This window comes from Mus caroli, unplaced genomic scaffold (genome assembly GCF_978045245.1).
Source record: "Mus caroli unplaced genomic scaffold, Mus_caroli_1 scaffold_2, whole genome shotgun sequence".
In the NCBI taxonomy this organism is placed as follows: Eukaryota; Metazoa; Chordata; class Mammalia; order Rodentia; family Muridae; genus Mus; species Mus caroli.
In genome coordinates this window covers 154555579-154576859 of record NW_028227257.1, presented here as the reverse complement: position 1 = coordinate 154576859, position 21281 = coordinate 154555579, and the positions used below count along the sequence as shown (strand labels likewise).

The 21281-nt window shown below is 50.7% G+C and overlaps 2 protein-coding genes across 3 annotated transcripts; one reads left to right on the top strand and one right to left on the bottom strand.

The window, feature by feature from the left end:
* The first annotated feature begins 29 nt into the window (after positions 1–29).
* Pmpca (peptidase, mitochondrial processing subunit alpha) lies at positions 30–7778 on the top strand. Its single transcript, XM_021182332.2, has 13 exons — positions 30–114; positions 614–816; positions 909–988; positions 1173–1255; positions 1756–1850; positions 2525–2625; positions 3066–3329; positions 3564–3656; positions 3744–3862; positions 3955–4045; positions 4191–4253; positions 6262–6406; positions 7474–7778. Exons 1-13 carry the CDS (start codon positions 47–49, stop codon positions 7641–7643), a joined length of 1575 nt encoding a protein of 524 aa, XP_021037991.1. The 5' UTR covers positions 30–46; the 3' UTR covers positions 7644–7778.
* A 1006-nt stretch (positions 7779–8784) lies between these two features.
* On the bottom strand, positions 8785–21267 carry Inpp5e (inositol polyphosphate-5-phosphatase E). 2 transcript variants are annotated; one of them, XM_029473827.2, is made up of 11 exons: positions 21078–21267; positions 19842–20885; positions 14123–14246; positions 13626–13723; positions 12910–13034; positions 12393–12512; positions 12054–12161; positions 11437–11598; positions 11257–11372; positions 10607–10743; positions 8785–10023 (listed from the first exon to the last, which is right to left on the bottom strand). In XM_029473827.2, exons 2-11 carry the CDS (start codon positions 20663–20665, stop codon positions 9891–9893), a joined length of 1947 nt encoding a protein of 648 aa, XP_029329687.1. In that variant the 5' UTR covers positions 20666–20885; positions 21078–21267; the 3' UTR covers positions 8785–9890. The 2 variants fall into 2 exon arrangements, with proteins under 2 accessions (XP_029329687.1, XP_021037970.1); XM_021182311.3 differs by having other exon boundaries at positions 21164–21267.
* Positions 21268–21281: the final 14 nt, after the last annotated feature.

Sequence of the window (21281 nt, the reverse complement as noted above, 5' to 3'; positions counted from 1 at the left end):
GGGGCGGGGTCGGAAGCGGAAGTGACCGCAGAAGCGCGGCGGCGCGATGGCGACGGCAGTGTGGGCGGCTGCGCGGCTGCTTCGGGGATCTGCGGTGCTGTGCGCGCGGCCCAGGTGAGCCGAGGCCTGTCTCGGTGCGAGGAAGGGAGGACTCGGGGGAGTTGGTACCGGGGGGGACTGGAAGAGAAGAATGGGCCCCTGGATCAGAGCACAGGCGCCTTGGGCCTGGAGAAGGAGCTGGGGACTGGAACCTGGTTGGGAGAGGTCGGCAGAGTCACTCGGCTAGAGCCTTTAGACCAAAGCGAAGCTCTGAGGGGCCGGGCTTGCCCAGGCCCATATGCACAGGAACTCGTTTCTCACGCAGCCTGCTGATCAGAGTGGGCAGTGAAGCCCCAAAGACCCGGGTTGAAGAGATGGTTCAGTAGTTAGGCCTACTGACTGCTTCCCCTGGGTTTGGCTACCAGCGCCCATTTGGTGGCTCACAACCATCTATAACTCCACTATCCAGGGGATCCAAAGCCCTCTTCTGACCTCCATGGACAACGGGCATGCCTGTGATGAACATACATCCGTGACATAAAATAAGACTAAATATTTTGCTGCTCTGCTGTAGGTTTGGATCTCCTGCACACAGACGGTTCAGCAGTGGTGCCACCTACCCCAACATCCCCCTCTCTTCTCCCTTGCCTGGTGTACCCAAGCCTATTTTTGCTACAGTTGATGGACAGGAAAAGTTTGAAACCAAAGTTACCACTCTGGACAATGGGCTTCGTGTGGCATCTCAAAATAAGTTTGGACAATTCTGTACCGTAGGAAGTAAGTTCTATTGGCCATTGTTTTGAAAACTTTCTGTTGATTAAATGTTTTGAATATTTGGCTTAACCTGTCCATTTTCTTTTTATTACCAGTTCTTATTAACTCAGGATCACGATATGAAGCGAAATATCTTAGTGGAATAGCTCATTTTTTGGAAAAATTGGCATTTTCGGTCAGTGTCAAATTTGTAATTTTTATAAGTTTTCAGCTTTCCTTTTTAAGAACTTGTATTAGTTAAGGATCTGAATATGAAGTTGGTGCTCACAAAAGACTTCTGACATGATTTTGTGTTTTTGAAAGCAAATGTACACTTAATGGATTTTGGGTTATTTACTTAAGCTTAATTATTTTTATAGTCCACTGCTCGATTTGACAGCAAAGATGAAATTCTGCTTACGCTGGAAAAACATGGTGGTATCTGTGACTGCCAGACCTCAAGGTATTTTATGTCCATCTGTAAATGTCCTCCTCATCCTTGGTCAGAGTCTCTTGGAGTCTCTCTAAAAATCAACGGCATGCCTGATGTTGGGGACAGAAAGCATTCCATACTAGTTTCTTCTCTGACATCCTTTGACCTTTAATTGTCCAGGCCTTTACCTGTGAAGAATGCTGAGCTAAACAGGCAGGCTGCTGCTGGCTCTCTGAAGCTGGGCATGTGTCCATGTGGAACCAGCCTTCATTTAGACCAGCTGGTTATTTGTCCAGGCCTAGGAAGCCCTGAGTGAGAGGCTTCCTCTGTGAAGAGAGGAGAACCATATGCCTCTGGTTCCAAAGTATCTTATGGAGAGCTTCACTGTGGGCAGTTGTGGCTCCTAGAAGGCCTTCACACCCAAGGAAGAGGTGTAGTGGTAGAGTCTTTGCTGGCATGAAGGGCCTCAGTGACTGAGTTGTTATCTGGTGTAAACCTTGCACCTGCTCTTGTGGCTTATCTCCTTTCAGAGACACCACCATGTATGCTGTGTCTGCTGACAGCAAAGGCTTGGACACTGTGGTGGATCTGCTGGCTGATGTGGTTCTGCACCCCCGACTGACAGGTGTGGCTCTGAGGCTGGGTGGTCAGGAGGAGCTTTGGAAGGGCTATAACTTCGTGTTAGAGCCGGGCACTCATGTGCCAATCATTGGAGAGTGCCAGTGCTGAAACACGCCTGCAGTGTTCTACACAATGTTTCATCCTTTCATATGTCTAAACGAGACCTTAAAGGGTTTACTAAAGTTCTGCTCAGAAATGTCCCTCATCCCGTGTGTAAGCATGAATGCCATGCCTACAGAAGTTTCTCTTGCCTGGTCTCCTTTATCCTCCAAGTCTTTGAGTCCTGTTAGGATGGGAGAGGGCGCAGCAGCTAGCCCTGCCAGCTGCTCTTTGCCCAGTTTCACAGCAGCCTGGCCGCATGTCTCCAGCTGAGGAATGGAGCCCTGACTCAGGTGGTGTCTGGTTCCTAAGTGTTACCACATCCACCTTGTGTCCTCACAGGTGTGTTTTGAAACAGACAGCAGGTGAAGCAGCAGAGCTTGGAGCAGGTCCAAAGGTCTGCAGAACAGAAAAAGACAAGAGGCCGGGGACCCTAATTTTCATCTGGCCTCCTCCCTTGCAGGTGCTCCAGAGCTTTTGCTAGCACGATAGCTAGCACCTGGCCAGGCCCGGCTGCTCAGGTCAGTGCTGTCTTCTTCCTTGCTGGTTCAGGCCAAACCCTTGTCTGGACTCTTGCAGATGAAGAAATTGAGATGACGAGGATGGCTGTGCAGTTTGAACTAGAGGACCTGAACATGAGACCTGACCCAGAGCCACTGCTCACCGAGATGATTCATGAAGTAAAACCTCTCCCTGCTGTTGGCCTTGCGGGTGGTTAGGGTTACAGAACAGGCTTAGCTTCCTGGGTTTTTTGTTTTGTTTTTGAGATAGTTGCTTTTGGTTCAGATTTGGTGTTGAATTCATAACCTCTCTGCCTTGGCTTCCTGTGTGCTAAGATTGTGGGCACATGCTCTCATAGCTGTATTCTTCTGAGCCTGCCATGTCTGCAGTGGTAGCTGTTCCCACTTAGGGTACCACAGTCATTACCATTCCGTCTGTGTGGCTCTTCTTGTGTTTTTCAAATCTTCTCTTTGGGGTAAACTTGCTGCTTCCAGGAACACAGACACGGAGCCAAACTGGAGATACTGCCCAGTCTTTTTGTTGCAGATGTGGTCATAGGCCATGGTGGGGACCTGATTGCTTTTCTCCCCTGGGTTTGTTCTCCTTCTGCCGGCTGCAGGCTGCTTTTAGGGAGAACACAGTGGGCCTGCACCGGTTCTGCCCTGTAGAGAACATAGCGAAGATTGATCGGGAAGTGCTGCACTCCTACCTAAAGAACTATTACACCCCTGACCGCATGGTGCTGGCTGGGGTGGGCGTGGAGCATGAGCACCTGGTAGAATGTGCCAGAAAGTTCCTCCTGGGAGCCGAGCCTGCCTGGGGAGCCCCTGGAACCGTGGACGTTGACAGATCAGTGGCACAGTACACTGGGGGGATCATCAAGGTAACTTGGCAGGAAAAGTCTCAGGACTTGTGCCATGTGTTCTCTGGGTATGTGTGTTGACGAATGTGTTTATGCTTCTCCTTAGTGTACAATCCAGCACTGTGACAGTATGAACACATCCCCTATTCAAAGCAAGAGGTGACAGGGCTGAGGTCACCTGGTGTCTGGTTGAGTGTGGCTGTTGTTGTAGTAGACGTTGGCTGGCTTTATTGACATGTGTCTGGTTGTTTGCAGGTGGAGAGAGACATGTCAAATGTCAGTCTTGGCCCAACCCCAATTCCAGAGCTCACACACATCATGGTGGGACTGGAGAGCTGTTCCTTCCTGGTGGGTCCAGGTATAGGTCGGGTGCACCAGTGGGATCAAGCAACTATAGCCAACTGACACTAACTGGTGTGGCTCTGCATTCCATAGGAGGACGACTTCATCCCCTTTGCTGTGCTGAATATGATGATGGGAGGAGGGGGCTCCTTCTCAGCCGGAGGGCCTGGCAAAGGCATGTTCTCCAGGCTCTACCTCAATGTGCTCAATCGGTGGGTACTAGGCTGCTGAGAGCATTGACTATGCTGACACCTTCCAGGTTTCCTGTCACCTTCACTGGACACCATATGTCTCCCCCTCACAGGCACCACTGGATGTACAATGCTACCTCCTACCACCATAGCTATGAAGATACAGGCCTCCTGTGCATTCATGCCAGCGCAGACCCAAGACAAGTGAGGACAGCACCCCTGTCTGTCTTGCCCACTTCAGTGTACACTCCTCAGTAGTACCGGAGTTCTGGGTGGGGAGCAGGGGTGTGCTTAAGGGGTCAGCAGGCCAGGGCTGCAGCTCACACCCTCATCTCATGTTCTTTTGTAGGTTCGAGAAATGGTAGAAATCATCACAAAGGAGTTTATCTTGATGGGCAGGACGGTGGATTTGGTAAGGCCTGGAGCATCCTGTGCACCTGATCTAGCAAGTCACTGGGCTGAAGGAGCCACAGGCTGAGCCTCCCTAGTGGCCTCCCCGAGGGCAGTGTCCCTCTCTGAGTTGTTCCTACAGAATGGCCATGCGCTAAAGCATCATTGTACAAGACAGACAATAATGCAGGGGTTTTTCCTAGGCCTTTCTTGGCTCCATTTTATGTTGGAACCCAAGTTTGTGTTGACTTTTTTTTTGGAAATGAAGTTTCTATGTGTAGGGCTGTCTGTCCTGGAACTTGCTCTGTAGACCAGGCTGGTCTTGAACTCAGAGCCACCTGATTGGCTTCCCAACTACTAGGATTAAAGGTGTACACTACCACTGCCTGGCTGTCTTTTAGTTAATATTTGGAAATGTTGTTACTTCCTGGGCCAGAGCTTATAAAAGCAAGGTGGCGAGCCGGGCGTGGTGGCGCACGCCTTTAATCCCAGCACTCGGGAGGCAGAGGCAGGTGGATTTCTTGAGTTCGAGGCCAGCCTGGTCTACAAAGTGAGTTCCAGGACAGCCAGGGCTATACAGAGAAACCCTGCCTCGAAAAACCTAAAAAAAAAAAAAAAAAAAAAAAAAAAGCAAGGTGGCTTGCTCGGGCATGCATTTTTGTCTTTCGGCATAGTGCAAGTTTTCTTCAGTGGTCAGATACCACATCCTGGCTTTTTAAGGAGGAAAAGGCAACATTATTGAAAAAAGAAAAATCTGCTTAAAAATGAAAATTACTGCAAAGCAAAGCAATTAATGCATGTCTCTGACCTCAGCTCTCAGGATGGAGAGGTAGGAGGTGATGAGTTCAAGGCCAGCCTAAAGTAATGTGTAATAAGACTGTCTAAAACAAACCAGGGTCTGGGTCTGGGAGTATGGCTCCGTGGTAAAAGTGTGCTCAAGACCCTGGGGTCCACCCCCAGCACAGCCAAAATTAATGCTCTATATTTCCACTAATATCTTGATAAAATACTTTCCACTAAAGTCAGATCTGTTGAGATAAATGTACAGTATTAAGTGTCTGCCTGAAATCGCATAAGTCTTAAATAACTTGTGTTGAGACAAAGACTCATGAGATAGCCAAGCTGGCCTCAAGCTTACAGTTCTCTTGCCCTGCCTCCTCCTGAGAGCTTGTGTATAGGCGAGCGCCTGCACAACCAGCTTGCTCTGTCCCTTGTGGTCCTGATTCTTTGGTGCCACATTTGAAGTTCACACCTGGCCAGAGGCTCAACTGTTGATTCTGCTGCCTCCTTGGTAGCACCAGGTGATAGTAGGCTGGGTCCTATGTTTAGGACACTGACCACCAGAATCTTTGCTTCATCAACAACTTCGGGTTTCCCATGCAGCCAGGTGTGGCTTCCTGATGCATGTTGCTCTCCTGTGATTCAGACAAGCAGCAGAGATTGGACATGTGTTCCTGTCCCGGTGTGATGAAGGCTTTTCCAATGTAGTTCCTCCCATGCTCGGAGTGTGCCAGACTGGAAACCAGACTGGGACAGCCCCTCCACTCTACTCATCTTTGGGCACATGGAGCTTTCTTTCTTTTTTTTTTTTTTTTTAAGATTTATTTTATTTATTATATGTAAGTACACTAGCTGTCCTCAGACACCAGTAGAGGGAATCAGGTCTTGTTACAGATGGTTGTGAGCCACCATGTGGTTGCTGGGATTTGAACTCAAGACCTCCAGAAGAGCAGTCAGTGCTCTTAACCACTGAGCCATCTCTCCAGCCCCCACATGGAGGTTTCTTTTTTTTTTTTTTTTGGTTTTTAGAGACAGGGTTTCTCTTTATAGCTCTGGCTGTCCTGGAGCTCACTTTGTAGACCAGGCTGGCCTCGAACTCAGAAATCCGCCTGCCTCTGCCTCCCGAGTGCTGGGATTAAAGGCGTGCGCCACCACGCCCGGCTACACATGGAGGTTTCTTTACTGAGACATATTTGGGTCAGCCCCTCTTGAGCCAGCTGTCGAGGTGACTTGTGGTGTTTGGTCCTCAGGTAGAGCTAGAGCGGGCCAAGACACAGCTGATGTCCATGCTCATGATGAACCTGGAGTCCAGGCCTGTGATTTTTGAGGATGTGGGGAGGCAGGTGTTGGCTACACATTCAAGAAAGCTGCCCCACGAGCTATGTACACTCATTCGTGAGTATGCCCAAAAGCTTGGCTTGGGATCACTTGAGACTGCCCTGATGCAGACAGACAGATGGGTCTCCTGTTGTCTGCCATACCACAAGCCCCGGCTTCCCCAAAGTCCTTTGCAAGCTCCATCCTGTACTAATAATTAGGCTACTCAGCCTTGGGAAGGAGGCATCTGGTCACTGGGGTGGGATAATGTAACTTGTTACAGGTTCTGTCCTGTGGCTCTAGCAGTGTGTCTTGTGGTTTGTGTTTCATCTTTGGGAATTGGGTGTGAGGCTTGGAACAGAACTGTAGGTAGGAGCAGCTTGGGTACTATCACCTGCTCTCTGAAGACAACTCAGTCCACCTGCCTGGGCTTGGGAATCCTGGTGGTCTGGGACAGGTGATTGCCCTGCCCTCATGAGAAGCCTCATCTCTAGAAAATGCCTCATTGGGGTTCTAGAGGATGGATTGCTGGGATCCCTTCTGAAGGCTATGCTTGCTGGGGGTGGGGGGTGCGTCCGTCTGTCTGTCTGCAATACTGAGAGGATTCTAGATTTTTTTCTTCAGACTGGAAAATAAAGTGAACTTATGACAACCCACTCTGTCTAAACATGAGCCTCCCGATGGGTTGCTATGCCCTCCAGTGTTGGGTTGCTTTTAAGTCTCATAGACTGGCCTTAAACTCTAGACCTTTCTGTTTAACTGTGAGTGTACATTACCCTGCTTGGCTGCCCTCGTGTTTGAAAATATTTGCTGCTACTGTTGCTTAGGGGATTTGAGACAGGGTCTACTGTAGTCCAGGCTGGTGTTGATCCTGAGCCTCGAGCCTCCTGCTTCTACTTCCCCAGTGCTTGGAGTACGGGCATACACTACTCATCTTGAAAATAATTTTAAGCCACTGTAGTTCCCCACCTAATGTAAACTTACTTTCCCCTTTGACATACCTTGGTCAGTCCCTCAGCAGCCCTTACCCATGCCCCCCAGTGGTGGGAATGATGCAGATCAGGGCTCCTTGGCCTGAGTGCACAGTTTGAGATGGAGTTGGAAACTCCACTCTTGCCCTCACTGTCTTTTACTCTCTGTTGTAGGCAACGTGAAGCCAGAAGATATCAAGAGGGTTGCTTCCAAGATGCTCCGTGGCAAGCCTGCTGTGGCTGCCCTGGGTGATTTGACTGACCTACCCACCTATGAGCACATCCAGGCAGCGTTGTCCAGCAGAGATGGGCACCTGCCCAGATCATACCGGCTGTTCCGGTAGAGTCCCTTAGAGCTGGCTGTAGAGTGTTTGTGTGCGTGTTACTGTTGGTATAGACACAGCAGGCTAGCTAGCTGTGTGAACAGTGCCAACAGTGAAACTCTGGAAATTTGAATGAAAGTGACTGTTGCCACTGCACCTTTGTGTCTTTCAAACACAAGTGGCTTATTTTTCATCTAACAAGTATTTTTCCTGAGTATCTGCCAAAGCAGGTACCGTCTGGCCACTAGATGTTTCTGGAGCAAGGAAGGCTGGGAAAGATTAGAAAGTCTTGGGGCTCTAGGGAGACAGAGCACCACACTCTGAGAGCACACAGGGCCTACCCATTGGTAGAGCCACTGGCATACATCATACTCACTTTTCCCCCTTCAAATAGGATCTCACAGTAAAACCCTGACTGGCTTGAGACTCGATATAAGATATACTCATCTCAAACTCAGAGACCCTCCTGCCTCTGCTTCCCAGGTGCTAAAATTATAGGCAAGTGCTATCACACCCAGCCTCATTTCTGAAAGCTTAAGTTCTTTAACAAGCCTGCAGGTATTTCACAATCTTCTCCTTCGTTTTTTGAGATAGAATACTAATTAGCCCTGGCTGGCCTCACAGTGAGCTTGTCTTTGCCTCAATTACTGGTCTTTCTAGTAAGAGTCACCATGCCAGTTGTATCTAACAATTATTTACAAGCCCAGTTTTAATTTCCCACTTCATCTGCACTAGTTTAAGTGTTAACTTTTCCAACTGAAAGCCCTCTAAATGTAAAGGCTATATAAATGTAAATCGCTATGGCTGCGCTTTGCCCCCGACCCCCAAGACTTTATGATCTTGATCTTGGGCCAAACTGGGAAGTTCCAGGATTACCTCAGTCTTTTCTAAGGTGCCAGAGAATGTCCACAAAGAAGCACCAAACTGCTGGGCAGTGGTAGCACACGCCTTTAATCCCAGCATTCAGGAGGCAGAAGCAGGTGGTTCTCCGAGTTCGAGGCCAGCCTGGTCTACAGAGAGTTCCAGGACAGCCAGAGCTACAGCGAAACCTGTCTGGAACTCTTACCACATCAAACCTTATTCAAGCCAGGAATAGTTGAGGCAGGATTATGAAGTCCAGGGCAGCCTGTCTGGGAGAGAAAAGGCTGTCTTCCCAGTAGAATTTGCAGTTCACAGTGGTTTATTGAAGCAGGTGACTTTCCATATTGGAGAAGCTGATGCTGTTGAGTTTCATCTCATTTGTTGGCTTATTATGGTTCACTGGAGTCCCAAGTCGTCACTTTTTCCAGCTATTGCTGCTTCTGGCTGTGAGCAGGGACAGCACCTAGCAGAAAGACCTGGGATGGGACTGAGTAGCAGATGACAGCTGAGACCAAATGTTTGGCCTTTGACTTCTATGTCCTTTTAAAACCCTGGGGTGTCCTGAGGCCCCAAGATGCATGCAGACTTCTTCCAAGGTTCACTCTTTGGCCAGAAAGAGTTTACAATTGAATATATCCTTATTTATTTAAAAATATAAATATGGAAAAATAAATGATTTAGAAGACTAGAGTGGATGGCCCTAGGTGTCTGTACATTCAAGGCTATGTCTCTGAAGGGATGGGGTAAGATTGAGAGCAATGATGGTCCTAAGCTTTCTTCAAGGAGTGAAACCCAGCAAGGTGCTGTCTGGTAACAATTTCTCATGCCTTTCTGGGACTAGCAGCACAAAAGCAAATGGTCTGAAGCTCCTAAAAACTGTGAGTTTAATATAGCTGGGCGTGGCCTGTAGAGTGGAGAGGTCCCTACTCAACTGGGGGTTGGAAGCCTGGGACCAGGATGTAGAACCTCAAAGCCTGTCAAAATGTCTGGAGGGAATATTCCAGAATTGTAGTCCTGGAAGGTTCTAGGCATTGAGCATCTAAGATACCAGAGGTTGCCTGATCCTCCCCTGGAGGAAAGGAGCTGCTAGGAAAATACAGATGGAGACCCTGGGCTCTAGCATGAGAACAGGAATAAATAAAAGGAGTTTGAAGAGACAGCAGTGCTCAAGGGCAAGAAGTCCAGACTACTCCTGAGGGCGAAACTGCTGCTTGGTGTCCACATGCCCTGCCATGTGCCTGTGGGAACATGATATAAATGTCCTGAGGGCTGGGTCTGTGGGGAAAGCGGGGAGCCCCTCGCCATGGTTGACTAGAATCCCAGCATTACAGGAGCAGCAGAGAACAAGCCCATCCTTTGCAGTGACCTTGGTCCCCCAGCTGCTGTGGCCAGTCCTGGTCTGGAATCTCAAGACACAGTGCAGACAGCACTGGAGCTCTGACTCTTCAGTGCTTCTTGTCTCTGAATCTCCTTTGAAATCCGTCTTTTAATTCCTATCAAGTACAATTCTCGGTCAAACTTGCCGGCAGCTAATGGGATGCTGTAAAAAAAAAAAAAGACCTTTAATAAGAGCTGGCCTTGCCAGGTGTGGTGGCGCATGCCTTTAATCCCAGCACTCAGGAGACAGAGGCAGGCGATTTTTGAGTTCGAGGCCAGCCTGGTCTACAGAGTGAGTTCCAGGACAGCCAGGGCTACACAGAGAAACCCTGTCTTGAAACACCCCCCCACCCCAAAAAAAAGAGCTGGCCTCAACTTCACTCAGCTGCACACCTGCTGAGCCCCATAGAAAATGGGCCACTGTCCAGAGGTTAGGGTTCTTCATCCCAGCTAGGTTGCTCTAGCCCCTGTAGTTCCCCACTGGGTATGGAAGTGCCAAAAGAAGGTGATGCTGATGCCTCCAGGAGCTTGCTCAACCCTAGAGAACCAGGTCACAGAACAAGCCGTTTCTTCATGCAACCACAAAGGTTAGTAACCTGGGAATTATACCCTAAGAACTGCTAGGACTGAGGCTCAGATGGAAGCAAATTCATAATAGCCTAGGGGCTGCATGAAACATTAGGCCTCACCCAAGCCTGCCATCCATCCCCGAAAAGTTACCCTATCCAAGAACTGGCAGAGCTTACTTGTCTCGTCCTGGCCTCACTTTCACCTGGAACAAGCCATACACAGGGCGGTGGTCTGAAGTCTTGATCCCAGGACAAGAGGAATACTTCATGGGACAGATGTCACCCTTGTGACGGCTTTTGTATAGGACTCGGTCCTTCGGAAGAGATGGTGAAACAGAGACTGTGTCATTCTGCTGTAGGTGTCCTGTGCAGCGTGGTGTAGGCTGCGGCCCTGGCCTAGCTGTTTCAGTTAGGGAGCCCTCCCTACTGAACATGAAAATTGTTAGGCATTTAAAGTCCTATGTGGATGCCATCTGTTCCTTTCCAGCCCTCTGAGAACAAGGAGCTGCTGGGCTCTCATGAGTGTTCAAGGATCCCTCAGGTGCCACTCAATACCAAAGAGTCGGTCTGGTGGAAAAGCCAGGTGAGCCTGCAGGTGCTTCCCACTTGTTCTTACCTAGTGCCAGGCAGATGGACTCCGGAGTGAATCTAACCATGGCTAGTAATGCATTCAGAGCACTATCCTCCACCCCCGGTAGCATGCAGTCACTGGCCTCAGGGCTGAGATGTTCTAGGCTGGCTGCTGTGTGCTGAGTGTCAGTCCTACATGCTTGACATGAGCTGTGGTTGGCAGGAGTCCTGAGGCCAGGCTGTAGTTACATACTCACTGTGTAGGAGGGTGTCCTTTGCTTGGAGGTGCTGTCGTAGGTGTCCTTCCCAATGTCAAACTTGTAGGATGGAAGAAAGTGAATCTCTGCCTCCTCAAAGCCCCTGAAGATGGACCCTGCAACACAGGAGAGTCAGGGAGGGCCGGCCATGCCTGAGGTGCTGCTCCCCAGGCCACTCACCTTTCTTCATCTCCCGGGTGAGCTGGTCGTGCTGCAGGAGTGCCAGCACATCCACCTCGGGTTTCTGCTTCAGGAAGGCCTCCACAGCCACTCGTCCACCACTCAGGCGGAAGTTGAAGTCCCCAAACCAGAAGACCTCATCAAACCGGGTAGTGACATCCCCTGGGCACATGGTAGAAGAATACATTGGTGCTGGCCTCCCCTCATCTGCTGTAATTTGCAGACAAATGGATGGGCTCTAGGACAGGATAGGGCCTCCCTTGTTTGGGTCCCCTTCCAGACAGAATCACAGCTGGGTAGCAGCTCCCCCCAGGAGACAGTGATAGGAGCAGCCAAGGTCAACAACTGCAGAGGATGGGAGGCTCTCTGCAGGTGCAAAGGCCAACTCTGATGCACAGAGCAGGTCTAGCCAACTCTCGGCTTCTCACAGCTCAGTGAGGGCCAGGAAGTGGTTGGCACGGAGGACTTGAGGACAAGCCAAGCCACTGGACCTTGTGAGCTCCCATCTGCCCTGCTGCAAACCCAGTGGCTATTTCAGTCATGAGGACTCCATGAATCTCCTAAGCCCTCCAACAGTCACATTGTTGGAGAGTGTCTTGTGCAGCTGTAGCCCTCACCTGCACTAGAGCGGTAGGGATTTGTGTCTGGCACATTCCGGGGCAGGGCTAGGGCTTGGATGGTTCTGCTGTAGTCCAGCAGCCGCTCTGCTACCTTCCCATCTCCAGCTATGGGACAAAAACAGAATAGACACTTGAGCTGCCCCATACCCTGACTGTCCCCAAATACTCCCCAGTTGTCTGTTGTGGGGCTCTGCCTCAGAGGGCTGTGGTTGACAACAGTGAATGTTCTGCGTATCAGACTCTACCCACCACTACTAGCGCAGAGCAACTGGCACCCCACCTGGACAGAGACTCACAAACCAGTTTCAGGACTATACAAGGCTTGCAAACACTTACAGGTGAAGTGAGATGTGATGAAGAGGAAAGAGGTGCCAAAAAAGGTGAAGCTGACGCCCAGGGCCCCCTTGGTCTTGATCTGAGACACGATGCGTGTAGTTACTGTGGAGTACTCGACCTCTGCAGGGCAAGGAACGGGTTCAGGGCCTGCACAGACACAGCTACACTAGTGTACTTGTGTGTGTCCTCAGACATAGGAACCTCAAAGGTTGGATCCCAAGCACAAAGTGCACATTTGCCAGAGAGGATGCAGGTTGCTGTGAGGGGACCCATATGTGGACAGGGTCCATATGTTATTAAAGCCTGTATATGCAGACACCTAGAGCCCTGGCAAGGGCCAGCAAGATGCTAAGCCTTAAGACAAGACCACAGTTGATCCTAGGACCCATACGGTGGAAGGAGAACTGACTTGCAGGTTGTCCTCTAACCTCCACATGTGCTCTGTGGTACAGGCACATGTCACAGACACAGAGACGGAGAGAGGAGGTGGGGGGAGAAGCCCCATGGTATTGCCTACCTGAGCAGAACCAGATGAGGTCCCTACGGATAAACAGGGACATGTACAGGACGCCATGTGCTGCTGATGACAGCAGTACATACTGTGGGCCCAGTGTCTCCTGCAGGCGTGTCTCCCACTCCCGCCTGTGGGGAAGGAGGCAGGTTAGATGGGGCCTTTCAGCTCCACCCTCTCCTGTGTTGCCCAGAGAACCCCTGGAAGCATTCTGAGGGGACACCACAACTGTGCCTCATCTTGTACTGAGAACGACCAGGTTAATGGCATCTTCATGCACCGTGAGAGCCTTCAGGTTGCTTCAGGCATGTGCAGTTCTCCAGTCCCACCTAGACTCATGTGAGTTATCAGAGAGCTATGGGCTAGCAGGGGTGGGCCCCACCTCTGACAGGCTCCTTTCCCCAGAGGTCTCCTGTGTTCTCCTCACAGGCCAGCAAACCCCATAAACTACAGTGAGGAGCACACAGCTGTGGAACCACTTTCCAGGGAAATCCGTCAGGGTGCCACCGGATATGTAACCAGACAGAGGCAGGCCAGAGCCTCTTAGCTGCCTCTGTGCTCCCTTGGACAACTGCTGACTTTTATGCTCATTTTAGTGAGGCATGGAGGTCCCTCATCTGGCCCACATTGCTTCAGTTTCACAAGGGTCTCAGGTCCCAGTGCACTGTCCATACAGGACTCTGGAGGTTCCAATCAATAGTGGAGGCTGAGTGGAGCCTCACCTGTCAGAGCAGCCCTCCTGAATTCCAATGACATACAGGTCCTGAGTGTAGTCAGCCTCGGTGGGGAGCAGAAACTCATCCAGGCTTGCTGGGAGCTCCTGTGGTGAAGACCACAAAACAGTCAAGACTCCTGGTTCCCTCAGGTTGGGAGCAGAGGTTCAAGAGCAACTGCACAGTCACCTGGAAATGGTCCCAGAAATAGCTTCTTTTCAAAGAGAAGTGTACACAGCTGTAGGTTTGGTCTTCCAGGGACCTTGACATGTCAGATACTTCAGTCTCCCTCTTGGAGCACAACCGCTCAGTTGCCACTTCCCAGCGGGCGCCCCTTCTTACCGGGCGGGCGCTTCAGTCTGTGCTGGCTGCCTGGGGGGTATGCCCATCCTCCCAGTGCAAGCCCAACCCCGATCCCTCACGGAGACTCACAGAGCCACTGTGCTGTGACAGTCAGGACATGGAGTCCAGCTGCCTCTGCCTTACCTCACTGTGACCCCTCTCACCTTCTGGCCCTGCATGTTCCAGGTAGCCACGAAGAGAGCCATGTTTCGGTCTGGGAAGTACCTGGCCAGCTCTTCTGCTCCTAGCAGGGCCCCACTGGCCAGAAGACTTCCCTCCAGATAGCTCCTACAAAAAAAAAAAGGCAAGTGAGCAGCCAGCTTCAATGATGCCAGAGTGACCCAGGAGTTCCTTCACTCAGGACAGGTACCTTTGGGGCCACACTCTCCAATGGTATCAGTTCTATAAGCCACAGGGCCTTTGTAAGCCATTTGGGCCTGAGGACAATCCTGTCCATACCAGCCATCAGTATTGCCCCTAGAGTTGAGATTTCCGTAGCCAGAGTACAGTACCACTTCATGGCAACACAGATGGCCCCCATCTCCCTCTGAATTCAGTCTGTCTCCAGATCTCAATGGAATGAGGCCACATCTGTCAAGGTGAAACACAGTCCTAAGTGTGATGAATCTGACCTACCCAGGACACATGTGTGCACCATGTGCTATAGGGGCTGCCCAACCAGCCTGCACAGAGATACTGAACATATACAGCCCTGTGGGTGACTATGTCTCTACCCTATCACTCAGCTCCATCACCACAGTATAGAAACACCAAAGTTCCAGGGAGAAATGATGGGTATGGTTGTTTGCCCAGAGAGCAATGCATTCTGGGGCAATGGAATCTGAACCTCAGGGCTAGAGAGATGGCTCAGCAATGAAAAGCACAGGCTACTTTTCCAGAGGACCTGGGCTCAACTCCCAGCACCCATATAGCAGCTCATAACTGTCTATGAAATATCAACAAATAAATCATCAAGAATTCCAAATCTCACATACTTTTCCATATACTGAGAAATACTAGATTTGTTTTCATTATTCTCCAGGCCTTTAAGAAATGGAAGTCCTAGAGCTGGAGAGATGGTTTAGACGTTGAAATCACTAGCTGCTCTTCCAGGACACAAGTTTGATTCCTAGTGTCTCAGATGGTGCCTCAAAATATCCCTAACTCCAGTTCCAGGAGATTTTGTTTTTATTTTATGTGTATGAGAGTTTTTGCCTGAATGTATGAGCATCACGTGTGTGCCTGGTACCTGTGGAGTCCAGAAGAGAACGTTAGATCCCATGAAACACTCACATATGCATAAAATGAATCTAAAGAAAGAAATTTAAGGTCCCTGTGAGCTTGTTGCATGTACACTCAGGCCATTGTCCCACTGGCTTCCTCTCAACGCTTCTGTGAAGCCACTCCTCCAAATGCCATTTCGGTGGAAGACTTCAGGCTCCCTGTTCTGGATCCTTGTCACTGTACTGTCCTCTGCACTTTCTCACAGGGCAGCGCTCTGCTTGGTCCACTGCCTTGTTCACCACTTGCTGCTGAAGCCTCTCTTTTCACCACCCACATGCCCTGGCTCTGCCTCAGGGTTAAGGCAGCTGTAACTGACCGAGGGAAGCCTAAGCTCACTATTTGTCACCTTCCTGCCAGCATTTCTGTCCCTGCCTGCAACAGCACTACCTGCCCCGTCCCGAGCTCACAGCTGATTCAGCAGGGCATCCTTTTCATCCCCACCTGCAGCGCCATGGGAGCCACCTATCTTCCAGAACCCCCGGCACCCTCTCCTGTTTCTTCCAAGGTAATTTCCCCCTAGTCCTCATGCCCACCCAACAACCAGTTCTACTTGACCAGAATGTGCCACACTACAAAGCAGGGTCTGAGACACAATGGAGCTGCCCTGTGGTGACAGAGGAGAGCTGGAATATGGGGACAATCCAGTGCAGGACCCTCCTCCCTCCCATCAGCCATCATTCCGTACCCCATCTCCACCTGCCGTTTACCAGGACTCAGGAAGGGACAGAGACACACAGCATCACTCTAACACCAGCTGAAAGGAACCCTGAATGCTTTTCACGTCTCTGACCTAATTAAAAACAAAAACCAGGGCTGGAGAGATGGCTCAGTGGGTAAGAGCACTGACTGCTCTTCTGAAGGTCCTGAGTTCAAATCCCAGCAATCACATGGTGTCTCACAACCATCCGTAATGAGATATGACGCCCTCTTCTGGTGCATCTGAAGATAGCTACAGTGTACTTAGATATAATAATAAAATAAATCTTTTTAAAAAACAAACAAACAAACAAACAAAAAACCGACTTATTTTATTAATGTAAGTGTTTTGCCTGACCCCTAGAACTGGAGTTACGATCGTGAGCCACCATGTGGTTGCTAGGAACCAAAGTCAGGTGCTCTGTAAACAGCCAGGGCTCTCAACTGCTGACCCATACACCCCTCACTCCTATTTTTGGTGATGCTAGATATTTTGGTAGAACCCAGGGCTTCATACATGCTAAGCCAAGCCCTCTACCACTGAACTATATCCTGTCTTTTCTTTTTTCTTCTCTTCTCTTCTCTTCTCTTCTCTTCTCTTCTCTTCTCTTCTCTTCTCTTCTCTTCTCTTCTCTTCTCTTCTCTTTTTTGAGACAAGGCCTTGCTGTGTCCAGGCTGATCTTCAACCTTCAACTGAAGATCTTCTGTTCTGTCTCTTGGTAGCTGGGTGAAGGTATGTGCCACACTGCTTACCCTATCCTTCCTTACTGTTTTTGGCCAAATCTGTTAAGAATGCATGAACAAAACAATGTTCCTCAAGTCTCTAAGAACAACAGCCAATTGGAGCCAGAACGCATGCTCCTGAACTTCATGGGGCAGAATGTCCTGAGGGTGCAGCTCTATAAGCCCTCAGGAGGGCCTGGTCTGCCTTAGGGAGGGACCTTCTTGACCTCACCTCCAAGCCAATGAGTGAAAGTCACTAATATACTAGTTGGGTCCACACACTAACCTGGTAGAGCAAAATCCTGAGTTATATCATTTAGGAAGGAGCCATTGAGCACAGGGGAGACAGACTAGTCCTTCAGACACCAGCCCAAAGCCCCACACCCTTCCTCGTAAGCTGTCCCTGCTTCCTCCAAACTAGGGAGTCACCCAATTTGTCCAGATGGCTACAGGACATGACTGGACAGCAGCGGGGTAAAAGCTCATTCCTGTGCCCAGCCTTAGGGAGCACAGCTTCCCAATCCATTGAGGGGAGGACGCTCCAGACCTTCTGAGTAAAGGGAGCATGGAAGCCTTTAATCCCAGGAAGCAGATATCTGTGAGTTCCAGGCCAGCCTAGTCTACACGGCAAGTTACAGGCTAGCCAAGGCTACATAGTGAGACCTCGTCACAAGAAAGGAAAAAAAAAAATGGAGGGTTTGGCTGATAAGATGATTCAGCCATCCCACATGGTATGAAAGGACCAACTCCCATATACTGTCCTGATTTATATATACATGCTCACTATGCATTCCCATGAGCATGTGCATGCATACACACATAAAAAATGCAATTGAGCCGGGCGTGGTGGCACACGCCTTTAATCCCAGCACTCCGGAGGCAGAGGCAGGCGGATTTCTGAGTTCGAGGCCAGCCTGGTCTACAAAGTGAGTGCCAGGACAGCCAGGGCTATACAGAGAAACCCTGTCTCGAAAAAACAAAAAAAAAAAAAAAAAAAAAAATGCAATTGTTTTTTCTTAAGCAGTAGGTCAGCTACTGCAACCTGGTGGCCTCTGGGGACAAGATGCCCTGGAAAAGAACCCAGGGCCTCTTCTGAAACAGCAGTGGGGACCTAGGCCTGATCCAGCCACTAAGAGTAGTTTTCGGGGGCTGGTGAGATGGCTCAGTGGGTAAGAGCACCCGACTGCTCTTCCAAAGGTCCAGAGTTCAAATCCCAGCAACCACATGGTGGCTCACAACCATCCGTAACGAGATCTGGCGCCCTCTTCTGGAGTGTCTGAAGACAGCTACAGTGTACTTACATAGAATAAATAAATAAATCTTTAAAAAAAAAAAAAAAAAAAAAGAGTAATTTTCACAGAGTTGGAGAGATACTGACTTGCAGTTAAAAGCACTGGCTGCTCTTCCGGAGGTCCTGGGTTCAGTTCCCAGCATCCACATATGGCATTTCATACCTGTCCCTAACTCTAGCCCCAGGGGATCCAATACTCTCAGACACACAATGCTCACCAGATAAGCAAGGGTTTCCATGCTTTTCTAATTGTGGAAAAAGAAAACAATAACACAATTTTATGATGTGTCCACCAGAGGCCTCTCAGTATGTGGCTCTCTTTGGAAGCGGTCTGTGCAGATATAAACACCCCAACATCTCCAGAAGAGGGTCCTGCAGTTAGCAGGGCTGGAGTCACTGACTGGGAAACTTAGAAACGACTACCTGGAGATACGGGCAGAAACTGTACTTCAAGAGACTACCTCACTCTCAGAGGAAAGGAAGGTCCTTTGCCTAGAGCAAGGCACTCTCACATCACTCTAGGTCTCTCGCATGAAACCTTCTAGCCTATAGTCACCTGTTTAGGTGGCTCCTGGAAATACCACGAGAGCCCTCCCCACTCTCACTGTCCCACCCACCGAATGTCCAGCAACATGGATGTAGGAGGCCTTAGGCAGGATATACCTTACAGGCCAAGAGCAAGACCACAGAAGGGGACCAGCTTGGGAAAGGAGGCTCCAGATCTGGATAGGCCATGCTTGGGTTCTGTGTCCCCCATAGTGGATGTGGCCCCAAGAAAGGGGAGCCAGCATAGGAAAGCCAAACAAGAAAGGGTTCACCTTGTGGTGGGCGGCTCCCAGGTTCTTTTCCGTGTAAGTCCATACAAGTTAATTACTGGAGTCAGAGAGGTTTGGTATAGTCTCAGGATGTTCATGGCAGGGGAGAGGACTCAGTGGACATCAGCAAGTACCCATCTCGGACACAGGGATCCTGTGACTCTCGACAGTGTGGAAGCTCTCCCAATGGCATAGGGTAAGCTAGTCAAGCCCGTTCCTTGGCCCTGTAAGTGGCCCCTGGACGTCTTGGTCCAGTGGGTTAACTGGTGTCTAAATGTCCTGGTAAAATGCTGACCTATGGCCCCAGTGTGATGGGACAGCACCCAGCGCTCCCTCAGGTATCAATCACCAGACATCCCTGAGTACTCCTCATGAGCAGTGGTTAAAAACAAGTACAGCGCCGGGCATAGTGGAGCATGCCTTTAATCCCAGCACTCGGGAAGCAGAGGCAGGTGGATTTCTGAGTTCGAGGCCAGCCTGGTCTACAGAGTGAGTTCCAGGACAGCCAAGGCTACACAGAGAAACCCTGTCTCGAAAAACCAAACCAACCAAACAAACAAACAAAAAGCCAAAAAACCAAGTACAGCTGAAGAAACCTGAGATCCTTCACACTGAGAAACCAAGGGGCCAACTCAGACACTCACTGAGATAGCTGCCCGGCAGGACGCATGAAAATACAAACTACCGGTACAGTGAGAGTGTGAGGGTGTGCTCTCATCTGCCTCCATAAAGAATGAGGTAGACAAGCAACTTCTACACGTGCAAAGTGTCTGTGGATGGCACTGAGCCCCAAAGAAAAGGATCTGGAAGGATATAGACAGAAAGAGAAAGGTATGATTTCTGAGAGAGGATGGGAGATCTGCCTTATTTTCCATTTCTAAGTCTTAGGCATTCTCTATTCGGATCCATTCACAAAGCCCCTTGAACCTGTGATGATCCAATCTCAAGTCTTTTAAGATCTGGGATTACTAGCAAGAGCCACCATGCCTGGTTCAGTTTTGCTCTTGTCCTGATGAGGGCCTCTGATGACAGCCCCAAAGCTCCCTCCCCTTCCCCCCCCCCCCAAAGCCCTACCTGCTTCTGATGTCCTTGGTGCGGATGGGGGCCAGAAGGCTGAAAGATCTGGCTGAGTGAATGGAGTGGTCGTCACCAGCCAAGGGGCTCCGGGGTCTGCTAGGGCCCAGGTTGCTGTGGGCCCTGACCAGTCTGGTCTGCATGCGGAGCTTGTAGTCCGTGTGCTCGGGGTCAACCTTGTTTGCTGTTCTCAGGGAGCTGGAGGCTATGTTGAGGTCCATAGCCGGTGGTGTGTGTGAGGCATGCAAACTTGCCAACCTGGAGGGGGGCCCACCTGAGGCAGCATCTCTGTGCAGGAGGTCCAAGGAGGTGCTGATCATTCCAGAAAGACAGTCACTCCACAAGGATGGGCTCCCTCCCTCACTGCCTGTGGCCCTTCGGGGCTTAGGTATCTCCTGCAAGGATGTGCTGAGGCAGGGCAGGGGCCGGCTGTAGGCAGGGGACTGGGCTACCGAGTCCTGCAAGGAGCCCCTGCAGGGACTGGCCCCATTCTGGACAGTCAGATCCTCTTGACTACCCCGGAAACGCCTCGTCCTCCAGCCCTTGTCATCGAGGGACAGGGTTCGCTCCAACTTGGGTCTAATAGGTGGCTGTGGGGTGATGAGATTTGCCTTAGTTTGTGGGTTCTGGTTGCTTGTTTTTGCTGGAATGCTGAAAGGAGGCATGGGGGGGTTTGTCTCTGAACCCTGAGAGTCAGTGGCTGGTAAGAAGCTTGGTGTTGGGATGAGCTTCTTTTCCGTGTTCGGAGGCTGTCCCTGGAGCATTCTGCCTTCCAGCTGCCCAGGTGCCTCCGTGTGACGCAGGCAAGCTGACTTGGATGGCATAGTCCGGACCTGGCCAGCCCTGACCCCCTCAGCCTGGCCCTCCTAAGGAAAGGGATCCTCCCTGGGAGGTTGACAAGCAACTCTTGTTGTCAAGGATGCACGTCAGAGTTCGCCAGCTGGATGCCATGAAAACTCGAGTGGCTCCCTTTGTGGCATGGGGCGGTCCTTTTGGAGGAGGGCCTGTAGCTGCATGGCTGGAGACTTGAGTTCTCCCCGATGCCTGAGGAAACGCAGAAAAATCCCTTAGCTCCCCGAAGTCAGCTCGCTAGTCTTAAAAGCGACCTCGTGAGAACAGGCGCCAGGGGGTCGGGGCTGCACTTCACGGAGCTGCACAAGTCTGTCCAGCACCCGCGGCCAGCCCTCCACCCCGCCGAGGCAGAGTAGGGCAGCGCGCTCAGCCTCCTAGGCTCACCTGCGCCCACCGTTCGGCAGCAAACCCGCCGCCGGACGCCCGAGGTCTGATTCAGCTGGGACCGGCGCTGGCGGAGGCGGACCTACCCCAGTCACGGTGGCAGCTGGAACAACGACTGCGGCCCCGTGCCCCGGCCCCCGCCCAGGGTTCGCCCCAGCTCAGTCTAGTGGTCAACCCTGGCTCAGGTTCCGTTCTGTAGTCTTC

Bases quoted from the DNA above. Each gene is read 5' to 3' on its own strand.
- Inpp5e (XM_029473827.2), bottom strand. From the start codon at position 20,665: ATGCCATCCAAGTCAGCTTGCCTGCGTCACACGGAGGCACCTGGGCAG. The intron at 14,247-19,841 runs GTAGGGCTTTGG...TTTTTTTTGTAG, and splicing joins ACCAAGGACATCAGAAGCAG to GAGCTATCTGGAGGGAAGTC. The intron at 13,035-13,625 runs GTGAGGCTCCAC...CCTTCCCCACAG, and splicing joins CAGGAGGGCTGCTCTGACAG to GCGGGAGTGGGAGACACGCC.
- Pmpca (XM_021182332.2), top strand. From the start codon at position 47: ATGGCGACGGCAGTGTGGGCGGCTGCGCGGCTGCTTCGGGGATCTGCG. The intron at 2,626-3,065 runs GTAAAACCTCTC...TGCCGGCTGCAG, and splicing joins TCACCGAGATGATTCATGAA to GCTGCTTTTAGGGAGAACAC. The intron at 4,046-4,190 runs GTGAGGACAGCA...GTTCTTTTGTAG, and splicing joins CCAGCGCAGACCCAAGACAA to GTTCGAGAAATGGTAGAAAT.